The sequence below is a fragment of the Chlamydotis macqueenii genome, chromosome 2 (genome assembly GCF_036417535.1).
Source record: "Chlamydotis macqueenii isolate bChlMac1 chromosome 2, bChlMac1.mat, whole genome shotgun sequence".
Classification (NCBI taxonomy): Eukaryota; Metazoa; Chordata; class Aves; order Otidiformes; family Otididae; genus Chlamydotis; species Chlamydotis macqueenii.
Genome location: NC_141557.1, coordinates 106,715,573 through 106,736,230, shown reverse-complemented (window position 1 = coordinate 106,736,230; position 20,658 = coordinate 106,715,573). Strand labels below are relative to the sequence as shown.

Sequence of the window (20,658 nt, the reverse complement as noted above, 5' to 3'; positions counted from 1 at the left end):
AGTATCTGTTTGGGTTTGGGTTGCAGCATACATTTTGCCAGGTCTTTAAATGTCATTTCCCAGTGGCTCAAGAATGACTTCAGGCATCAAAGCTGGAGTGATTTGCCAAGTGGGAGCATAGGTCTGCAAGCTGAAATCCCACTTGTGCCAAAAGAATGTGTTCCTTTAAGATCATTAGCAGTGGGAAGAAATGTGAATGCAAACACAGACCTGAAAGCACAATACATTATCTTTATTTATGCTATTGTGCCTAAACAATTTCTAATGAGAAAGCTGGTCATCAGCCAGCAGCAAGGTACCAAGCCAAATTCTCTTCCAGGGTGAAATAGGTGACATTCCCAGCTGTCTGCTCACTATTTTTCCTTTGCCACCATCTCTCTGGAGCTCACTGCATGTATTTATTCTATTGCCTACAAACACTGTGAATCCTCAATTACTCACGGTAATTATAATAATAATAATAATAAAAGAAGTTGAAACATGTTTCCCTGAAATACAGATATTTATCTCTGGCTGGATAAGGGACTAATTAGTAACTATTCACTCTGGCTTTCTGCAATTTTAGGCTTTTTTTTTTTTTGGCAGCACTATTAGGTTTGTTTTTTCTACTCTCTTTCAAAATCTTTAGTTATGTAACTACTAGAAATGGAAACAACTGTGGTTACCAACCTTTGTCCCCAAGATAGTTGCTTTCATGTTATCAAAATGTCCTTTCCCAGCTCCATTTATCTCAAGTAACATTCATAGCTTTCTAGTTCCTGAAGAAAGTACTGGTTTTGGACTGTTTTTGTTTGAAATATTTTAATTTTACCATAAAATCAATAGATGATTTTTGCTATTTTAATTAATTGGAAAAAAAAAGGTAAATTTATACACAGGAAAATTGATCTGTGAAGTGCTTTTTGAGCAATTTTATTTTTTATTAACACTATCAAAACAGGAGTTACAGTGGCTGGGAAAGTGAAGAAAACTAGTATAACTATAGCTTAGATTCAATCTGACATGACTAAGTAGAAAACCAGGTTTTTTTTTACTTATATCAACATGGCAAAAAGGAAGTGAAGAACTTATTGTTTTCTGATAGCCTTTGATTTAAGGAGATTTAATAAAACTTCCTGTGAAAGACAAAGAAAACTACTTCCCTAGGTGAGATCTCCTGTCGATGTCACGTATCTGTTAATAAACCAGACTGGGAAGTGTCTTTTAGAAGGCAATGCATTACCCGCTTTAATGGAGATTCCATTACTGTTCCTTGGTTAATTACTGTAATTACTTAATTTTTTTTTTGTCTATAAGAGATACAATTTTTTTTGATCAGTGAAACTTTCAGAGGTCAGACAAAATAATGACTTGTCTGCAAAATATTCTAGGGATTTCTTTCAGTAATAATTTCATTGGCTTTAAATCAACAAGTGCTGTCATGGCTGAATGCAAAAAAAAAATTATACTGTGCTTACGTTCAACTGCAAAATAGTTGCTTTTTCTATCCAGAGAAATAAATGCTTTTACAACCAATGGCTGCAGTAACTGATGGTGAAACTGTCCTGTCTGTAAAAGAGATGACTACAAGTAGCAAGCCACTTACATACCGACAAAAAAAAACACTGTGCCAAAATGAGGTGGAAAATATAAGACATAGCTTTATACTTCAATTTTGAAAAATTTTGGACCTTTCCTTGGGCTACAATGCTGTTTTTGGCACTAACATGAAAGCCATCTTCATTAGCACAGTAATTCATTACCTTCACAGAGTCCCTGTAAATAAAAGCTGCAGCTATAATTATTAGTAAGAAGATTCTGACTCTACAAACCCACACTCATTTTTCCCCAGGATTTGAATCAGTAATTCTTTAGATTTTTTAGAGGTTTTGAACCCCATCAGTGCTGTAGATGGCAACACTAATTCTGTTTTTTGTTTCTGCTCCATTGTATACAAAAGACAAGGATGTGAAGTTCTTATCTCTCCTAGAAACCATCATTCTTACATGTCCATTTGTTAGTGGGAAATAGTCATTGTATTTTGTGCTTTGAACATATTGGCTTCATTATTTAGACTGGGTTTTTTTGGCCTTCCCAAAAATGCATTTTTTTTTCTTACCAGTCAGCTTCTGTCCCTGAGGCTTTTGTACTGCTTTACTGAGTGGCTAACTTTGTTTCTGAACTGGCAAAATAGCATAATAATGATGTAACATTATGATCTGTTTATCTGTCTAACCTTTTATTTATTCATCTGACAAGTGATACACGTTGGTGATCTAAATGCTAACAGGTTATCAAACACCTCCTGATTTGAACCTCCTGATCAAAATTTGTGGGTGGTTATTGTTAATCTTCCTATTCTTTCCACACGTACAAACAACTTTGTGGAACTTCATCCTGCGTCAGAGAGATGCACAGACTGCTGATAGCCAAGAATATGTGGTTTAAAAACTCAGTCAGTCTTGTGGAGACAAACCTGTGAGATGACTAGTGAAATGTCAAAGAGTCACCCTGTATTTCTTTTCAGTTGTTTTCAGGCTAGGTAGATCTCACTCTCTTTAAATGAAGTCAGGAGGGCTGCTCTCTCTAATAGGCTCCTTTGGGAGCCTCTGTTTAGACCAGATTCTGCACAGGACTGTGTCCGTCTGGCTCTTCCAACTTCCCCTCTGCAGCAGAATAGCAGCTTTTGACCTCTCTAAGGGACCTAAATTGATACTAGTGTAATAGCTCAATTCTTTTATAGGAAACTTGTGCAACCAACTGGGAACTATAGTTGGGAAACACATTTTTCCTAGAACAAAAAGGGTACTGAACAACAGGCATCTGTATACAGATCCAAAGGTCATGAGCTGCAAAGCTGAGGATAGACTTAACCAAGTTGTGCATCAGCATGAGAGACATGCAGTCCTTGTCAGATCTTCCTCCTGTCCGTATGGGTTCTCAACTTATAATTTCCTCATGTCTTAAAAAGGTGTCTACTTTCATTTCTTCTCCCTGTTGTTCACTCTAGTGCAAGTTATTGGTAGGTAGATTAAGCTCTTTGTATCAGACTGTTTTTCTCAGCCTTGGAGGTGGGTACAATTGTATTTCAAGTACATGAAATTGTGTTTTTGTTAATGCACTACTTGTCAAATAGTCTATAAAACATGCCAAAGATAATACCTGAACTTACTTTAAGTCAGCTGAGGACAGGCATCTGAATCTTGAACATGTGCACAGACATTCGAAATGTAGACAGGGAGATGTGGCCAGGGAGTGGAGAGGAAGCAATGCTGGCTGAAATGTGGGTACCATCCTTCCATATATTATAGCTAATTTGCTCCCACAGAAACATATATTTGAAAGCTTATTTCAAGTATCAAGTTCTTTACTCTCACCATTATGTTTTGCTACAGCAGTTCTCCCCTGCATGGATGCTAGTCTTCCTCAAGGGAAGCTCATGTACCTGCTGTTAAATTCCGCACAGTAAATCCACTAGTCTTGTTATATCTCTTTGGTAAAAACAAGAGAATAAAAACCTAAGAGTTAAAACCAGAACAATCTTATTAGAAAGCCCCTGTGATTTAAACAGAGGCCAAAATACTGTAAACAACCACACAGAGGTCAATCTACACCGCTAAGTACTAAAACTAATTAATTCACTGCTCTGTTGCAGGGGTGATTTTGCTGCCTTTACCTTCTTTCCGGCAGGAATGAACCATGTTTGGGTTTCAACTCACAGTTGTTTTCTTCCCTCCCTGGAGTATCAGCCTGTGGCTCACCTTCTACTTCCTTAATCTCCTCCTCAGAAATTAGAAGCTGGCTACATTTTAATTTTTGGCACTAATCCACTTAAAGAACAATTTTTTTTTTCAACTGCAGAAACCTACTAATGGGTGTGTGTATTGATAGCACAGTTTGTAGTTCATGATGTCTTTCAGCTACAATTGTGAGGCTGAGATGAAATGGTTTTTAGCTGTTCCCTGAAGTGTGGCTCAGATACTATTGGTTTGGCCCACCTTGGCTCTTGAGGAGGAAAGCGTGAGGGAGCTTCTACCCCTGTTACAAGAACGTTTCCTCCACATGGTCAAAATACAGTCTCCTCACTTTGCAATGTTGTTATTACTTAATCCAGGGACCTTCCCTCTAGCCAATATTGTTGTAATAAACTTGAGTATTGTCATTTAAAGAAAATACCCTGAGGTAACTAGTTTAGGAGAGTAACACTGAGGCTTCATCTTACAACTGGTTGAAAAAAGTGGTGAGTGAGTCATGAGAAAAGGTGTGAAGATTTAGCAGCAAAGAATAGATCTTGAAAACGTAGTTCATAATTTTTGAAAAAGTGATTTTTAAAGGGCAGCAAAATGTTTCTAGTGTGGATAGATAAAAGGGATTACACAAAATACAGGCTACAATATACTCTAGAACATCCTTCAAAAACCAAACATCTCAAAAATCAGTGTGCACTCCAGGTAATTCACAGATTGCTAGACTTTAAACAGAAATGTTAGAAATAATTTCCTTTTTTACCACTACTGAATATATACTGTTTTAAATTTAATTACGAATATTCTATCTTTAGTCCTTTCTCATTTCTTATTGCTTGAATATTGTGCCAAGGAACTCTCTCGCAACCCAGAGCGTCTTGGGCACAGTGGTGCTTGACATTTTTCTCTTGGTAATTTTGCCACTATTTCTACTGCTGCTAGAAAGCACTACTAAAATGAAGCAGTTAGTTTATTTGCCTTTTCTTTCTCTTAAGGTTACGTTTGCTGGTAACTCAACTGCAGGAAAGATGAGGAAAAACTCTTCAGTAGGGCCTGTTGTGACAGGACTAGGGGTAACGGTTGTAAAATAGAAGAAGGTAGATTCAGGCTAGAGATAAGGAAAAAATTTTTTACAATGAGGGCGGTGGAACACTGGAACAGGTTGCCCAGAGAGGTGGTGGATGCCCCATCCCTGGAAACATTCAAGGCCAGGTTGGATGAGGCTCTTAGCAACCTGATCTGGTTGGGGATGTCCCTGCTCCTTGCAGGGGGGTTGGACTAGATGACCTTTAAAGGTCCCTTCCAACCCAAACCTTTTTATGATTCTATGACTCCAACTCCTTTACTAGTGCTGTGTCACCTACCCTGTAACTCCAGTTGGCTACCTGCCAGGGGCTGCTGTGCTGTGCTGCAGTGGTTTGCGCACTTTGGAGAGCGTGACTTTTCGCACCTGTACCCACTTTCAGAACCTGAAGGGACTGTCACCCAGTGTGCTGCAGGTGCTAGCAAACATCAGATTTCTCTTTTGTGGGAAAAGCCTCTTCTCCCCACTGCTGTCCTGCAGTCTTGTACTACTAAAGCTGTGCTCTGGCCACCTGAGGTCACATGCAAGGCAATCTGCCTTGCAGTTTATTGTAGGGAAGCTGGTAACTGGTCAGGCACACAAACCAGCCCAAGTACGCCTTTCCAGGACTTACTAAGCAGACCTGAGAAAAGATATTTGTTGAAAAGATTCACCAATGGACAAAAAAAAAGCACACCTCAGCTTGAAATTAGCGTGAGAAGAGTTAAACTGATGAAAAAATACTTTCATTTCCACATGGCTTCACCTGTGATGCAAAAATACTGATATGAAAGTATCATTAACAGAAGAGAAGTATTTTTGAACTGCCAAATGTTATTTCTGACTCTTATTCTAGGCATTTGTTCCACAACAATGCCAGTTGGTAGAGCACATTCCTTGTGGGGGACGCTTTGTCATCAGTATAGCCAGAAGGGCTGGGAGAGCAGACTTGCTTAATTCAGAAGACCTTTTGTTTCCCCCTCATTTCCTTTAACCTTCTTTCAGGAGAACATTTTCCAAACTTTTAAACTGAAAGTCTGAGCTTTTACAAAGCTAACTGCAAGCAATATGAGATAATTTAGTAAACTTATCTGTCTTCTTTAGGGGAGAAATTCTCCATTACAGACTTATTGTGGTACAGAGGGCAAAAATAAGATGCTTTCTAACTGGTTCAAAACTATCTCTTTCTCGTAATCAGGAGGAAGCAGGATTGCTCTCACTTTTCACAGATTTGCTTGCTTTGTAGGTGAGCTTGCAGTTGGGAACTAGGGCCATGTAGTAACTTTTTTTTTTTTTTTTTTTTTTTCTGGATGGTTCATGCTCCACAGCTTGTATACACCAAACAGCTGCTACTGAGCTCTGCACAGAGCATGTTGGGAATGGAGCTAAGTTGTCACCGTCTACTCCTTGTGCACATAGAAGAGAAGATAGTCTAGAGAGCTGAGTTAAACTGTTTTAGTTCTGATTATTTTTTCAGCTTCTGCAGTCCCTGGAGAGGAATCCAGAGGCCTGCTTAGGTCTAAGGTTCTTCAAACTGGATGAGGATACAAGGAGGTGTCCCAAAACAGGGTCAGAAATATTGAACACAATGATGAAGGAGGTGACTCAAATAATCTTGTGGGGTATGGAACCACATACTGAATATCTCTACTAAGAGCAGGTGATCACGTCCTTCCTTTTTGAGGGAGCTACGTACTATATGCCGTTGTTGTAAAATGCTGCCATTGTCTTGGTTCTAAGACTATGAGCTTCATGCCATAGACTAACATTTAAACCATCCCTCCAGAAGTAAGTGAGGCTGGATTCTAGTCTCTCTGTTACCCGAGGGACTTCTAGTTCAGACTTGCTGGGGAATCACTTTGTTGTATTTTTGCTGAAGTAGGTCAGCAGTACAGAGAGGAGGACCTGGGTTATGGAGCTCCTTGACCCACAGGGGTGCTTCTGACCAACAAGTCTCTCTCTTTCCCCACTCCAATGAATGCTGTTTTCTTCACTGCACAGTTTCAACAGCAGTAACGTTCTTCAAGGAAGAGCAACTGGAAATTTTTCTACCTATAGAAAACCCTGTGGCCCAACAGTTGCTTTAGAGAGGCTATAGATGGAGATTTGAATTCTCTCCGTGTTAAGAAGATTGTGAATCTTGGTCTCCCATTTCCTGGAGGAGCTGCTTGTGTCACTGAGCTTGTGTGCATTTGCTTGCAAAGAAAACAGAAACAGCTATAGGTCTTCCTGTTTTAGTGACCATATTCCACCAAAGTCCTTTGTTTTATTTAGTCCTAAAATCTTTTTTTCAAAGTACTGCCTTTTATTCACATCTTCTGTTACAAACATAAGATGGCAAACATTTCAATAGACTACTGAATGTTAGTACATACATTATGTTAGGTAATTGTAGTCATTTAAGCTGAATTTTATGGTCATGACTTAGTTACTGGGAGGACAATCAGCTGAGGAAAGTATTCAGTAGGGTACTTAGTTATGAAATAGATATAAAGCATTTTGCAGACATAATGCATGAAATATTTTTTTAAACTTCAACATCTGAATTTCAAATGAATGTGCAATAAATTTTAAACTATCAGGTGATTTTTGAAATACCAGAAGCACCACACTTAATCTGACTCTAATATGACTGGCCCCCAGACGCAATACATTAACAGGGACCAGGATCATGGCAGACAATTTTATGACGATTATTTAGGAAAGTAATGGAGTATTTTTTAAATGTGTAAGTAAGGAAATAAAAGAGAAATCTGGGTGAATCTGATAGCCACAGCTTCGTCCTTACTTCCAGGCACCAGGCACTCCTTCCAGCTGCTACCACCACTGATGTCCTTCCTCCTTGGCAGCAGTAGTGGCTGATGGTGCTCAAGATAGTTTTTCCCTATTAGCCACCTCTTCACTGAGATTTCTGAAGCAAGTGCTCTTTTTGTTATGTGGTACCGTAGCTCTGGCACTAATACATCAAATAGAAATAACTGCTTCATAGGCAATGTCAGTTCTGCCTCTTCTCTATATCTTGCTTGAGTATTGTCAGAAAATCATGCCTTTGACATGCTGAGGCTGACATTGGTTCCAAATAGACTACCAGGTTTGAACTCGAACAACAGTTAAATAAACGGTAAATATCTGAACCATTTTGAGAACACTCCTGAGCAGCTGTCAAGGATTATTCTGTTAAAAAAAAGCTACTGCTCTGCATTTTCAATATAAAATATTCTCGAGTGTTCAAACTTTGTTTGGCAGTATCAAGGCAATAGTGCCAACCTTTGAGGCAGTTTTATTATCACATTCTGTTTAATTCAGACTGCCTTCTAACAGTCAGAGGAGTTTTCACCCAGTTCTCACCATGTGATGGCAGAAAGCTGGCAGATAGTATTCAGCACACAAAGCCATGCATACCTGCAAAGTTTACTCTCATCAGCTGAAAAGAGAGGAGATATAGTTTATCCCAGTGCTTTGAGGTAAGTGAATGTCCAAGGTTTATGCACAGAACCCAGTTTAACATTATTATCTGTGGTTAATTTGTCAGTTTAAGTCAGCATTTTCCTGTTAGTGTAAGAGCACAAAGGATGCTTCAGGTTAGAAAGCTGATGCAAGTTCCCTAGTCTAGTCTACTGCAAGCCATTTCCTTCACCTGTGGTTTGCCCATCCTTGCAGTCCTACTGCATCTGATCTCTATAGTAGAACCATTAATCCTTATTTGTAGGATTAATCCATTGTGCTGGGTTGACCTTGGCTGGCTATCAGATGCTCTCTCACTTTGCCTCCTCAAAACGACAGGAGGAGATAAAAAGATGAAAAAAGAAACAGACAGGTAGACTGCTCACCAGTTGCTGTCACAGGCAAAACAGACTCAACCTGGGGAAAATTGATTTATTGTCAATTAAAACAGAGTAAGATGGCAAGAAACAAAGACAAAACTAAAAAGACCTTCCCCACACTCTCCCCTCTTTCCCAGATGCAACTTCATTTCTTCATTCCTGATTCCCCTATGTCCTTCTCAGTCTTGCAGTGGGATAGAGAATGGGGGTTGCGATCAGTCCATAACAGTTTCTCTCTGCCTCTCCTTCATCCTCATACTTTTTTTCCGCTCCAGCATGGGTCCTTTCCATGGGATGCAGCCCTTCAGAATAAACTTGCTCCAGCATGAGCTCTCCACATGCGTTGCAGTTCCTTCAGGAAATATTCACCTGCTCCAGCGTGGGGTCCTCCATGGACTGCAGTGTGAATAGCTGCTCTGGCATGGGGCTCCAAGGGCTGCAGGGAAATCTCTACTTCACCATGGTCCTCTTCACAGGCTGCAAGGGAGTCTCTGCTCCAATGCCTGTATCACCTCCTCATCCTCCTTCTCTCACCTTGGTGTCTGCAGGGCTGTTTCTTTCACATTTTTTCTCACTCTTCTCTCACAGCTGCTGTACTGAGTTTTTACTCTTTCTTAAGCATGTTTTCACAGAGGTGCCACCATCTTATCTCAGGGGCTAAGCCATGCCCTGCGGTGGGTCCGCTGGAGCCAGCTGGAGCTGGCTGTGTCTGGCATGAGGCAGCCCTGGCCTCTCCTCACAAAGGCCACTGCTGCAGCCCCCCTCTGCCAGCACCTGAGCACCAGCATCCAATACACCAATACTGAACACAAAATGCAGTTGAAAAAAAAAATATTATTGGTTGTTATTGCAAATCAAGAACAAAAGCCTTGTTCTGGACATCTCTGCTCCTTTCACTCATTTCTTGACATTTCTTTGCTTTATTTGACCCTGAACGTTACTTTCTTCATTTCTACTGCTCTCTTAGGTCTGCACACTTCTGTCCAGCAGTGCAAGATGAGTATGTCCTCTCCATCTCTTTCTTTCTCTGTTCTGGTTACTTCCATGCTGTCCTACCCAATCCTAGAAATTACTTCTTTCTTCCCATCCAGGTCTCAGCACTGCCCTCTTCCCTCCTAATCTGACCCTGGCTTTGCTGGCAATGTTTCCAGCATGGGATCCCAGGAACCCTCTGCCTGATGAGCCTTCTTATGCCCCTGATACTCCTGAGCCACTAAGACAAAGCCTTCAGAGAAGACCCCTCTGTACAGAAAAAGGCTGAACAATTGATTTAGTCCATTTAACATTGTTATTTTTAAAAAAAAATATTATTCTTCAGCAACCCTCTTCCTTGGGCCTGTTCCCAGACTTCTAACAACCCCTAGTGCCAGCACCTCTAATGGGAAACACTGCCAGTCTCAACCCCTTGTTAACCAGCCAGCTCTCACTTGCAAGGCTGCACTCCTTTCATCTGCCTGCTCATCCAGGAGCCAGCAGCTGCCTTTTATCCAAATTCCCCCTCTCTTTCAAAGGCTCTGCTGTGATCTGAGAGGAAGGTAGGCGCAGACGAGAGACCTGAGGCCTCCATCCGTTCCTCTCGGCTTGCCCTCTGACATGGACGGCTCCGTGCTGGCTTGAAGCGCTTTTTGCTCTCTTCCTTTTTTTTCCTCATTGCACAGACTGGCAGTTAAGACAGATTTAGCCGTCACACCAGATGATGTAATTACCCAAATTGCTAGGCTGTGGTTTCATTTCTCAAGTAAATGAAAATGTAAGACTGTAGACTGTAAGACTGAAATGGTATATCAATGAAGCAGACTCTGCAGATCATTCTTTAAAATTCAAGTGAAATCTCAAATACGTATTTAGCAGGGTGGATAATATTGATTAGTTTCGAAAGTGAGTAGCTGGGAAGCTACTGGGAAGCTAGTTTTGAACTGGAATACATTTTCAATGCCACCAAATACTGAGACCAAATATAAATTGTCAAGAAGGGACAATTAGCTGGAATAACTTATGTGATAGAATTTTAAAAGATCTGAACATATTTTTTGCTAGCTTTAGAGACTGTATTAAACTACACAGTGTTATGCTGACACTGAAGCTCCCTGCAGAGCTGAATGCTCTCACGCTCTGCCGCAGAGGCTCCTGTTTGGTTTCTGACTCTGTGAAAGCGGCTCTTAAATGCCTGTTTGCAACTAACAGCCTAATGGCAGGGGCCTGCGTGGGCCGGAGGCTATGGGGCTCCTTTGGGGTCCATCAGGGCAGGGCCTGGCAGCTAGGACTTGTCCCACCACCCGAGAAAAGAGCAGGGCAGCCCCAGCCCTGGGGCATCGGGCACCTCCCTGGGGACGGTCTGAGGCTGGGCCACTCTGCGGGTGGGCCTGGCTCGGCAGGCCCCATGGCTGGGCAGGGCAGGGCTGTGGGGATCTGAAGACCGGCCCTGCTGCAACATCGCTGAGGCAGGGGCCAATGGCTCTGGGGGCTGAAATGGGGTCCTGGACCATGAGCAGAGTCGGGGGAGCCCCCGAGGTGGGTAGGGACAGTCAGACCTGGCAGTGCCTCAGGGCCATGACACTGAACCAAGCTGTTGACCTATAAAGCAGCGTACAGTGCAGCCTGTCTTTTTGTTCTGGAAACTTTCTATATAGCAATACTGATAAAGGGGCTATTTGACTAACCATGTAAATCATGCATCTGACTTACTACAGCTGAATTGTCAATACAAGTATTCACCCAGGCCACGTGCTCCATCTCCTCCATTCTCAGCTGGGTTGTCAGAGGGTGTGAAGTTGCCGGTGGAGTAACTCCTCTTGTTATTAAATGGTTTTTTCACTAGCTCTACCTTTATTTAGATAGTTCATATGATGTTTAGGTGCAAATGTTGAAGGACTGAAGTTGTAATAAACGGTAGTGTAAAGGTGCTGCTGAAGCAATGCAATGTGGAGTAACAAATCTGTCTTATGGTCTTAATGTAAAAAAATTATGTAAAGCAATAAATAATTTTACTTATTAGGCATTTGCATTCCACCTGGGTTATCCATAATTACTTGATAGCTAATGGTGACTCACTAGACTATGTGTCACAGTTCAAAAGTATGATTTTTCTGTTATAGTGGTAATTTGAGGGGATTTGTAGACATAAGGAAACTGCTTTCAAGTGGACATGAAAAGTTTTCTTAAATGGTCACACTAATTTATCCAGAATTGTACTGTAAGTCATCCTCTTTGAATCAGAAGCTGACAGCAGCATTGTATGTTCTGTAGAAGTGACACTTCAGACGAAGACATATCAAAGCACTATCGAATAATGAACATATAGTATCTGCTGTAATTACCTTGAGAGAATTAAAAACCAGATCCTGTGCCTACTTGAGGAATAGATTCTGTTTGAATAAATGTATCATTTGAGAAGTTTATTTCAAATCTGACTCAAAAAGATTTATTTTAAAAAACTATGATCTTGAAATGTAGATGTTTAGTACTGAAAAAAAGTACTGAAAGTTCCAAGCCTCCAGGGCTAAATCAAATTCAAAAAATCACCCAAATCGATAAGGTTGTGAACATAATTGTAATTCAGTACTATTACAAACAGTATTAGGTCTCACAATAAACAGATACTTTAAGATCCTTTTCCTGTTTACGTTGCCTGTAATTTTAGCTGACTCTATATGAAGTGTCCTACTTGAGATATTTAAAACGAGAAGGCTAACATTTGCCTCCAATTATATTATAAACAAATATTATAAATTAGCATTGCTTGCCTTTGACAGTATTCTGCACTTCAAGTCAAACTTCTTTTTCAGTTACTTAAATATTGTTTGAAAAACTGAAATTTTGTTCAGCTAATAGGAGTCCAAGATATATACTTTTCTGAAAGTCTTGCCCAGGACTGTAATTCATGGAAACAAGATTTTTCTCACATAAATAAACTCTAAACTATATTTTCTCACAAATAAACTGTATTTGTCTGGCTATTTTGTGAACAAAATCAAAATGCTATGCAAGTCTAACTCTCACTGGCGTGCTGACTGCTTCAGTGGAATTAATTCCCCTGGGTGCTTTTATCAGATTTGTTCACTTTGTTCCTGAACATGAAGTTCAGTTCAAAACAACAGAAACAGAGGAGGAGCTTTTCTTCTTCAGTTTTGTAGAAAGTGACTAGGAAACGTTTTGTTGCCACAGGCATGTGAAGTTCTGTGGGCCCTTCCAAATGAAATATCAATTGTAGAGTTGCCTGTGATTTTCAAGGGACTGGATTTTCCTTCCAGGCTTATTAGCTTCTGATAGGATCCAAGATGAACTTACTTCTCCCAATGCTAAGGTACAGTTCTGCCCCCTAAACATTTGTAATTTAAAGCTGGGCAGGTGAAGGAAGTCCCAAAATCTGAGAAAAGTGTTCGCTGTTATTCTTTAATATAACAGTGGAGTTTCAGGAGTGACTTCAGTACAATACAATGAAGGCTTCACAAATCATGGCTTAAAGAATCTGTTCAAAGAGCAACACAGCGAAATATATGTAGACATTATTAGGTGAAAGAGAAAAAATTAGTTGCTTGGAGACTGCCCAACAGTTAAAATGCAAGCCAAATTTACAGCCAATTAGGAGATAACATACGGAGATTTACCTATCTGGTGATACGCAACAAGTGCTGGCAGACTTAAAAATGAAAATCTTCCTAGAAGCTTTTTTTATTCAGGACTATTTTGTACTCTTCCTCATTTGGCCTCCCCTGAAATAAAATATTTTTTAAAAAATACTCAATTTAATCATAACTAGTGCACACTGAAGAAAAAAATATTTTTATATGTGTCTTTTGAATGTTATATTGACTCTTTTATACAACTCTTAGGCTCAGCTTGAGATCTAATATTGTGCTGCAAATTTCAACTGTATTGCAAATGCATAAGATCTGCATTTATTACAAATTTACACAGAGAACATGGCAAGTTCTGTTGTCCTGAACCCATTAAAAATGGAGAAGAACAGGCAGTTCTCATAATCTACAAGCCTGTTCACTCTGTGCTTTATCTTAGATCCCCTTGGTTTTCCCCACCTTGCCGGCTGTCTGGATATTAGACACACAGTCTAACAGTAACAGCCGTCAAGTTCCTATCACAAATTTAAAGACATAACCTCAAGCCATGAGTTTAAGTGTTGCTCAGGCACCATGACATGAACAAATGCTTTTGGGATGTTGTTCTGAATGTATCCAGGTAAGCTACAAAGAATTGGCAGCTAATTCCTGGTAAGGCAGGAACCGCTTCCTAACAGCTCTTGGATCTCAGAAATACTTGCAAGTCAAAGTGAACAATGTGAGGTAAAACCTGCTGAAAATTTGCTGCCTGAGTGTTGACTCCATGCGTTAACAAGTTGGATGGGAAAAAAAAAATCTCACTGGGCTACATAACCTTGGCTGCTCTATGTTTTGCAGGTAAACGATGGCTGGAGGCTTGGCGATGGTGCTGAGAAAAACAGTGGGACAGCCTGGGAAGGAGTGGACAGCTGCTGGGTCACTGGAGGACAGTGTAGTCTGCCCTTGAAGTGGGGCTAAGAGGAAGGGGATCAAAGGTGTGCTGTAGGACAGATTTTGTGTCTTAAGTTCTTATCTTAGGTGCCCTTAAGGTCTTAGGTTGTGGGTGAAGCTGGGGCATGGGTGATGAAAAGGAGAGAGTGAGCCCAGCTGCTTGGTGAGCAGTTTGTGCCCCACACAGGCTGTCCGAGGGCTCCTAGCGTGGGTCTTGGGACCACGGCCGGAGAGTGCCACCACTCCCAGCCATGTCCTGAGGCTGCGACATGGGCAGGGTAGCGGAGAACCTGTTAAGCAGTCTGGAGGTCTGGGATGAGGGTGGGCATAGTGCCTCATCCAACCTCCTTGCCTGAGGCCTGGAGGCCACACTTTATGGCAAGGTAGGAGTCCATGTCCTTGTTGCAAAGCAAACTGCTGGCAGTGCAGGGGTGAGAGCTAGGCTCCGGCTCCTAGGGTCTGCAAGCAACTGCTCGCCCTCCTCTCTCCTCTGGGGCTGGGGATGCCATGAGGAAGGTTGGTGCCAGCCAGTTCCCGAGACTCTTGTGTAGCGGGGGGCAACTGAAGGCAGCCAGGTCGAAGTTGTCCTGTTTCCTCCAGGTGAGGCCAACCCTGTCTCAGGACTACTCTGAGCTGCCACATGCTTGTGTGGTAAAAGAAAGCAGTAGCTGGTGGCCCCATCTAGGGCCTGCTGTAGCCATGGCCATGTCCACCCCCAGCCTGTGCTCTCATATTTATCCCTTTCCTAGCCACCAAGGGCAGCGTCCCCACAAGACAAACAGTCCTTTGCAAAGGACTTTACGCAGAATTTTAATTATATATTTTACTGCTGAATTTTGGATTTTGACTGAATCTGTCTTGAATGTTATCTTTGCAGTGTTAAATGCATTTCTTTATTGATTACTTCTCCATGTTTAGAATAGGTTAATTTTTTATTGTACATATTTTATTAATACTCAACATCTGTAGAGTTAGAGTGGACTTCCTTATGAGGTACAGTGACTTCTAACATGATGGAGGCTACTTAGCTCTCTTAAGTATGTCTGTTTTAGGGAAGTGGATGGAAAATAAAGTTTTGAGAGAAGGTGCAATTAGTAGATATTTCATGTGTTGCAGAGTTAACATAGAAGTTACCTAAATCACAATTTTCTGTCCAATATTTTAAATAATTTTTAAGCTCATCAACTGTGTGCATGGAGTATTATGTCTTTTGTAGGTCTTTTGTTTGGCATTATCTTTAATATTGTATAATTTTGTCTTTTTTTTTTTCATGTCAAAGAGTTGTACCTTGCTGTGCAGCTTTACGTTTGTTCTGCTTTTGATGGAAAGGAAAAACTCATTAAAACAAAATGTGTGAATATATCTGAACTCCCTTCTGAACTTGCATTTTATAGATAAACCTTTTTTGTAATAAATATATAGGTTTGAAAAATTTTGATTTTAGTACCTCTTTTCTCATTTAAGGCATTTTCTTTGCTTAGATCTATAGAAGCTTTCAGATTTACTGTCCCTTTCTTATTTCTTTAACTGTAAGCCTAAGTCCACCTGAATATGCATGGCTTGGTCCATATTCCATATATCTTGAAATTCCTGTTTTTCTTAGTGTTCTGTCGGAGTAAATTCTTCTATTTATCTACGACTTCTAATAGATTTTATCTTTTTCTCTCTTTCTTGTTCTAGCTGTGTCTTGGCTTTCTCTGTTTCATGTTTGTCTCTTACAAAATACTCTGTCTCTGGCACGGCTGAACAAGTCCACTGAATTATTGTGAGGTTAATTCCTCACCATATGCTCTGGACTGCTTCAGGATATTTTGCTGTTGAACACTATTCTGCCTTAAAGTTTTGTGAGTTTTGTATTATTTTGGCAGGGACAATTCAAAATTTTCCCACTAGGATTTTGTAAAATACAAACTGCCTTGTAGCTTCCTTTCATACTTGGTAGTTGATTTCTTATCCAGGTGACTGACTTCCTTGGAGGTCTTTGAATTTTCTCGCTGATACTTTATTTTTTAAAATTCTTTGTTGTGGCATGTTTAGAAAGTTATGGTTTAATAAAAGTTCTTTTACTGTCTGCAAAGCTTATTATTTAATTAAAGAAAACTGGTCCAGGGGCTTTCAATAGGGAGCTGGCAAACTCAGCAATTCCCTTTGCTAGTCCAGACACGGCTTTGGGGCTGTAAAATTCAAAACCTGTCTTTGCTGTCACAAAAACTTTATGTATGTTGTGAAAAATTCTTCAGTCACTAAAAATAGCTTTTAAACTAATTCTCTTGGAGTCACACTCCAAAAGTTATTTTTGAAACTCAGAGAACACTAATTCCATGATTTTAAGGAGACTGGATATTAAAGAAAGTAATGAATTTACTTTTCCAGCAAAATTCAATTACATGTCCATGTTTTCTGCTTTGTCATATACTTTGATATAAATGTGCAGTTTAGAAAGAAATGTTAATTTCATTGTGATTTAAACAACAGAATTTTAAAGTAATATACACCTTAAATTGAAATTACTGATACAAAATGAGTTGGCATAAACTAATCTCTAGGGTAATGCAATACTGGCTGCAGAAAATGTATATCTGAATTTTTCTGAAATCACAAAACATAGTTAAGATACAGGGTTTTTTTTTACTTGCATGAAAATTGTCCACAGAATTAACTTCATCAGTAATATATCTGGAGGTCTGGTTGGCAAAGATTTGTGTGCACACTGAGTTTTTTCTTTGGTAGCCCTCTGAAAATCACTGGCAGTATCCTATAAGTGTAGTATTACTTTGGGCTTAATTGTTAGTATTTTTAACTCTGCAAATTGATGTTGCACGCTCCTCATAGGTGTGCTTCTATAATCTTCATTTTTCATGAAGCGTTTACCAGTTCCAGTTTGACCTGGCACAGTAGAACATCTTTTTAAATGTACTCCGCAATTCTGGGCTTCGGAATGCAAAAATCATGGGGTCAATGATCGCATTGCACATTATGAGCGTCCCATTCACATGGAAAATGGACATGTAGCAGGCACAGTAAGGATTATGTGGGCAAAACCTGGCTAAGAGGATGTGAAGAACAAAGGGGGCCCAACAGCAAAGGAAAACTCCAAGGAAAATGGTCAGTGTAATGGCTCCTTTCATGTTAGTTCTCTGATGGACTGTGCTGGTTGGCAGTGAGGCGATCTTTTTAGCATGAGATCGAGCCAGGAGGAACATATGGACATAGAGGCACAGTATAAAAAACATCATTAAAGGGAATAGGATGGTGAAGGGAATAATTGTTGCTGCTTCATAGGAGAAGAGGGCAATGGCAATGCTACTGCCAGCACAGAACATCCAAATGATTGCCAGGATAACCAAGGCCCTTCTTAGTGTCATGATATTATGGTACCGCAAAGCGTAGAAGATAGTGATGTATCTGTCTGCTGCAATAGCTAATAAGCTGAAAATCGACCCCAGTAAAGACAGAATGAACATGGAATCCATGGCATCATCCAGCTTTTTCTCAAAGTCCCCACGACGTGTCAGGTACCCCATTTTGCACAAGATGATAAAGATATTCTCCAAAGTTTTGTAGAGGCTACCTAGCATGTCTGAAATGGCTAAACTGCAAATGAAGAAGTACATGGGCAAGTGCAAATTCTTATTTCTAATGACAGCAACAAGGACAAGGAGATTTTCCAGTATTCCAGCAGCAGCAACAGTGAAAAAAACTTCCTCTGGCACCACGACCTGGGTGCAGTCTGTGATATTTAAGGAGAAATCACTTATGTTTTCGAGGGAAGGAATGCTCGTCTGCCATGGGTGTTTGATTAGGTTGGAAGGTCTCTCAGTGCTCATTTCTTCTGGTTGTGGAAAGATTCTGGATTGTTGTTTCTCAGGCTTGGCTTTATTCTGAAGCTGACCTGTCAGTCAGACCATTCTTGTTTCGATGAAGGCTTTCTCCTTATCTGGAGCAATTTTAAGACTTAACTGAAATGTTTTGAATTTCTCCTACAATAAAACATGTAGAAACATAAATGTCAAGAGGAAATTTACCACACAGATAGGGCAAAAATAGACCTTTGAAATACCACCTATTGCAATGGAATGAACATATATCATGGTCAGAGAGAGGCAGAGTTGGTGTGGATAAAATAAGAGCTGCTCCAGGCTTCACTGAGCCTTAGAGAAAAACAAAGTATAAATTCTCTTTTAGCTTCAAAGCAGTTCTAAAATATATATGTAGTTTTCTTTACCAATGAACATGCCACATTTACTGAAACTGATCCGACAGACTTCAAGAGTTTGGCAATCGTTACAGGCCCAGCTGTTTGCTTTGAGAAAGACTGGCATTTCTCACAAGATTTGCAGTATTAGACACAAATGAGACAAATGCCAAGATAAACTGTTGTCCAGGACAGTAACATGTTTACCTCCACACTGCTGATGTTGAAATAAAATGCCCTCAATTTAGATGTGAACATTTGTAAATACTGATGTTTTTTGAGGCATATTAGTTATGAGTGAAAGGCTTCTTTTTAATGTAAATTGAAACCATCTTTTGATTTGATGAATGTATTTCTAATGCAGATTAAGATCCAAAGTACAATCTTTCCTTAGCTATATTCTCCAGCTATCTAAAAGACCAAATGTTTATTTCAGCATCAAGATGATGTTTTTCTTTCTTCATAACGATCCTGATGTAAACTACATTAAAGCATACATGAATCTTTCCAAAGGAAAGGCTTTTTAGGCTAAATAAATGGATGTGATATTAATTTAGCTTGGATGTTACCCATAAACAATAAGACTCGCTCTTTCTTGTAGTTTTTTATAGCCCCATTTGTGAAACACAGATGCAGTTTCTATTTGGAATGTTCCTTTTTTAAAAAAGAAATTATATATTCTCCCTCTGTTTTTAAATTCAAAACAGCTTTTAATTGTTTGGCACTTTCATACCAGTAAGTCTTGAAATTCCTTTGGACATTTGTTCTTCGTCAGTGTTGCCAAATGCCATAATACACTCTATTACTGTTTCAAAGGGAGAAGTCAAAAGTTTAAATTACTTTGTATACAAACAATGCCGTCTGCAAGTGTCAGTAGGTATCTGTAATCAGGACAGCTGAACTGCTGCTTGAATACGATTAGCCTTAATGCAGGTGAATGTGTTTGGCCCCTTTTCAGTGGAAAACAGGTTTCTGACCTGGGTTTGCTAATGTTATCTGCTGAGATTGCCAGTAAGGTGCTACTGGTGGTGAAGAATGCTGAAACCCGGACCACCAGTCATCATGAATTCAATTGAAACAAGATCACTTAAGAGAGAGCATTCAAGAGAGTACCCATACTTATCTGCAATCATAGGCTATGTGGTGGGATAAATGAACTATATTGCACTGCAGCATGTGTGGACATTCCTGAAGACAATTAGGTCAACCTCTGTAAGTATGTGAGCAAAGGAGTTACTAATAAGAGTAAGAGACTCAGCAATATCTTTGTAATGATATGCTTTTCCTCTTCTCACCTAGAGCTACTGTCATAGTTAAGTTTTATGATTTCTAATCTAGCAATCTATTTAACAACTTAATTTTCACTCTTAATAGAAAGTCAACACGGACACTTCAGGAAAAGCCTCTTTTCAATGGGATTTAAACAGGACAGTCAGTTGGCAAAAATATGTTTGTTAAGTCACTATTCTCTCAGAACTGTTTTTCAATAATGCTTCTTTGCTAATATAGTCATGTTGCTGAACTAATCTCCCTGACAAACATGACAGTTCCTTCACTGAAAACATAGTATTATGAATGGCGTGATATATTACATTTGCTGTTTATCATTTTACGGTAACTTCATGTTAAGTACAGCATTTGGTTAGAGTAGAGAACTTATAGGGCTTTAGAGCAGTTACAGTAAACTGAATAATTACATTATACCCCTTAATGTTTTCAAACAATTAATAGAACCTTAGAAAAAGACATTCTTATTTCAGAGATTCTCATTTCAGCATATATACATAGCTATTTCACACTATTTTATTAGGGTTGCCAATATATATGGCAAATATATTTTTCTTCAGTGTTGTGCATGGTCATGTTTCTGTCTCAGACGTTCCAGACAGAAATATGTGTATATATGGTGTTGTACACAGGTAGTAAATCCAGTGCTTGATCTACTCAATATACATTATATCATACATCTTAAGTCCCACATTTACAGGATTCTTTCACTGCTACAGACCTACCAGGTAGCGTGAATGAAGTAGTTTAACACTTCTGAGCAGGTTAGGACAGGCAGACTACACATGGGATGTAAAGCTGTTATGAACATGGTAAGTAACCTCAGTGTGTCCTAAAACCTTATGGAAAAAGAAGACACCTTGGAGCTTGAATGCATATTTCCACTGGCTACAGAATTTAAAGCTAAGGTTATTTAACATAAAGTTATAAATAATCATCAGGTGAAAAAAAGTTTACCCTCCTGTGTTGTTTGCACACCAGAGACAGCTGCACACCAGAAACAGCTGGGATGCAATAGATTTCCTCTCCACTGTCAATACCTTGCCAATTTGCTTCA

General features: G+C 39.8%; 1 protein-coding gene across 1 annotated transcript; it reads right to left on the bottom strand.

Annotated features, from left to right (window-relative positions):
- Positions 1–16,986: 16,986 nt before the first annotated feature.
- MC2R (melanocortin 2 receptor) lies at positions 16,987–17,946 on the bottom strand. Its single transcript, XM_010117924.2, has one exon. The coding sequence runs from the start codon at positions 17,944–17,946 to the stop codon at positions 16,987–16,989; it is 960 nt and encodes a 319-aa protein (XP_010116226.2).
- Positions 17,947–20,658: the final 2,712 nt, after the last annotated feature.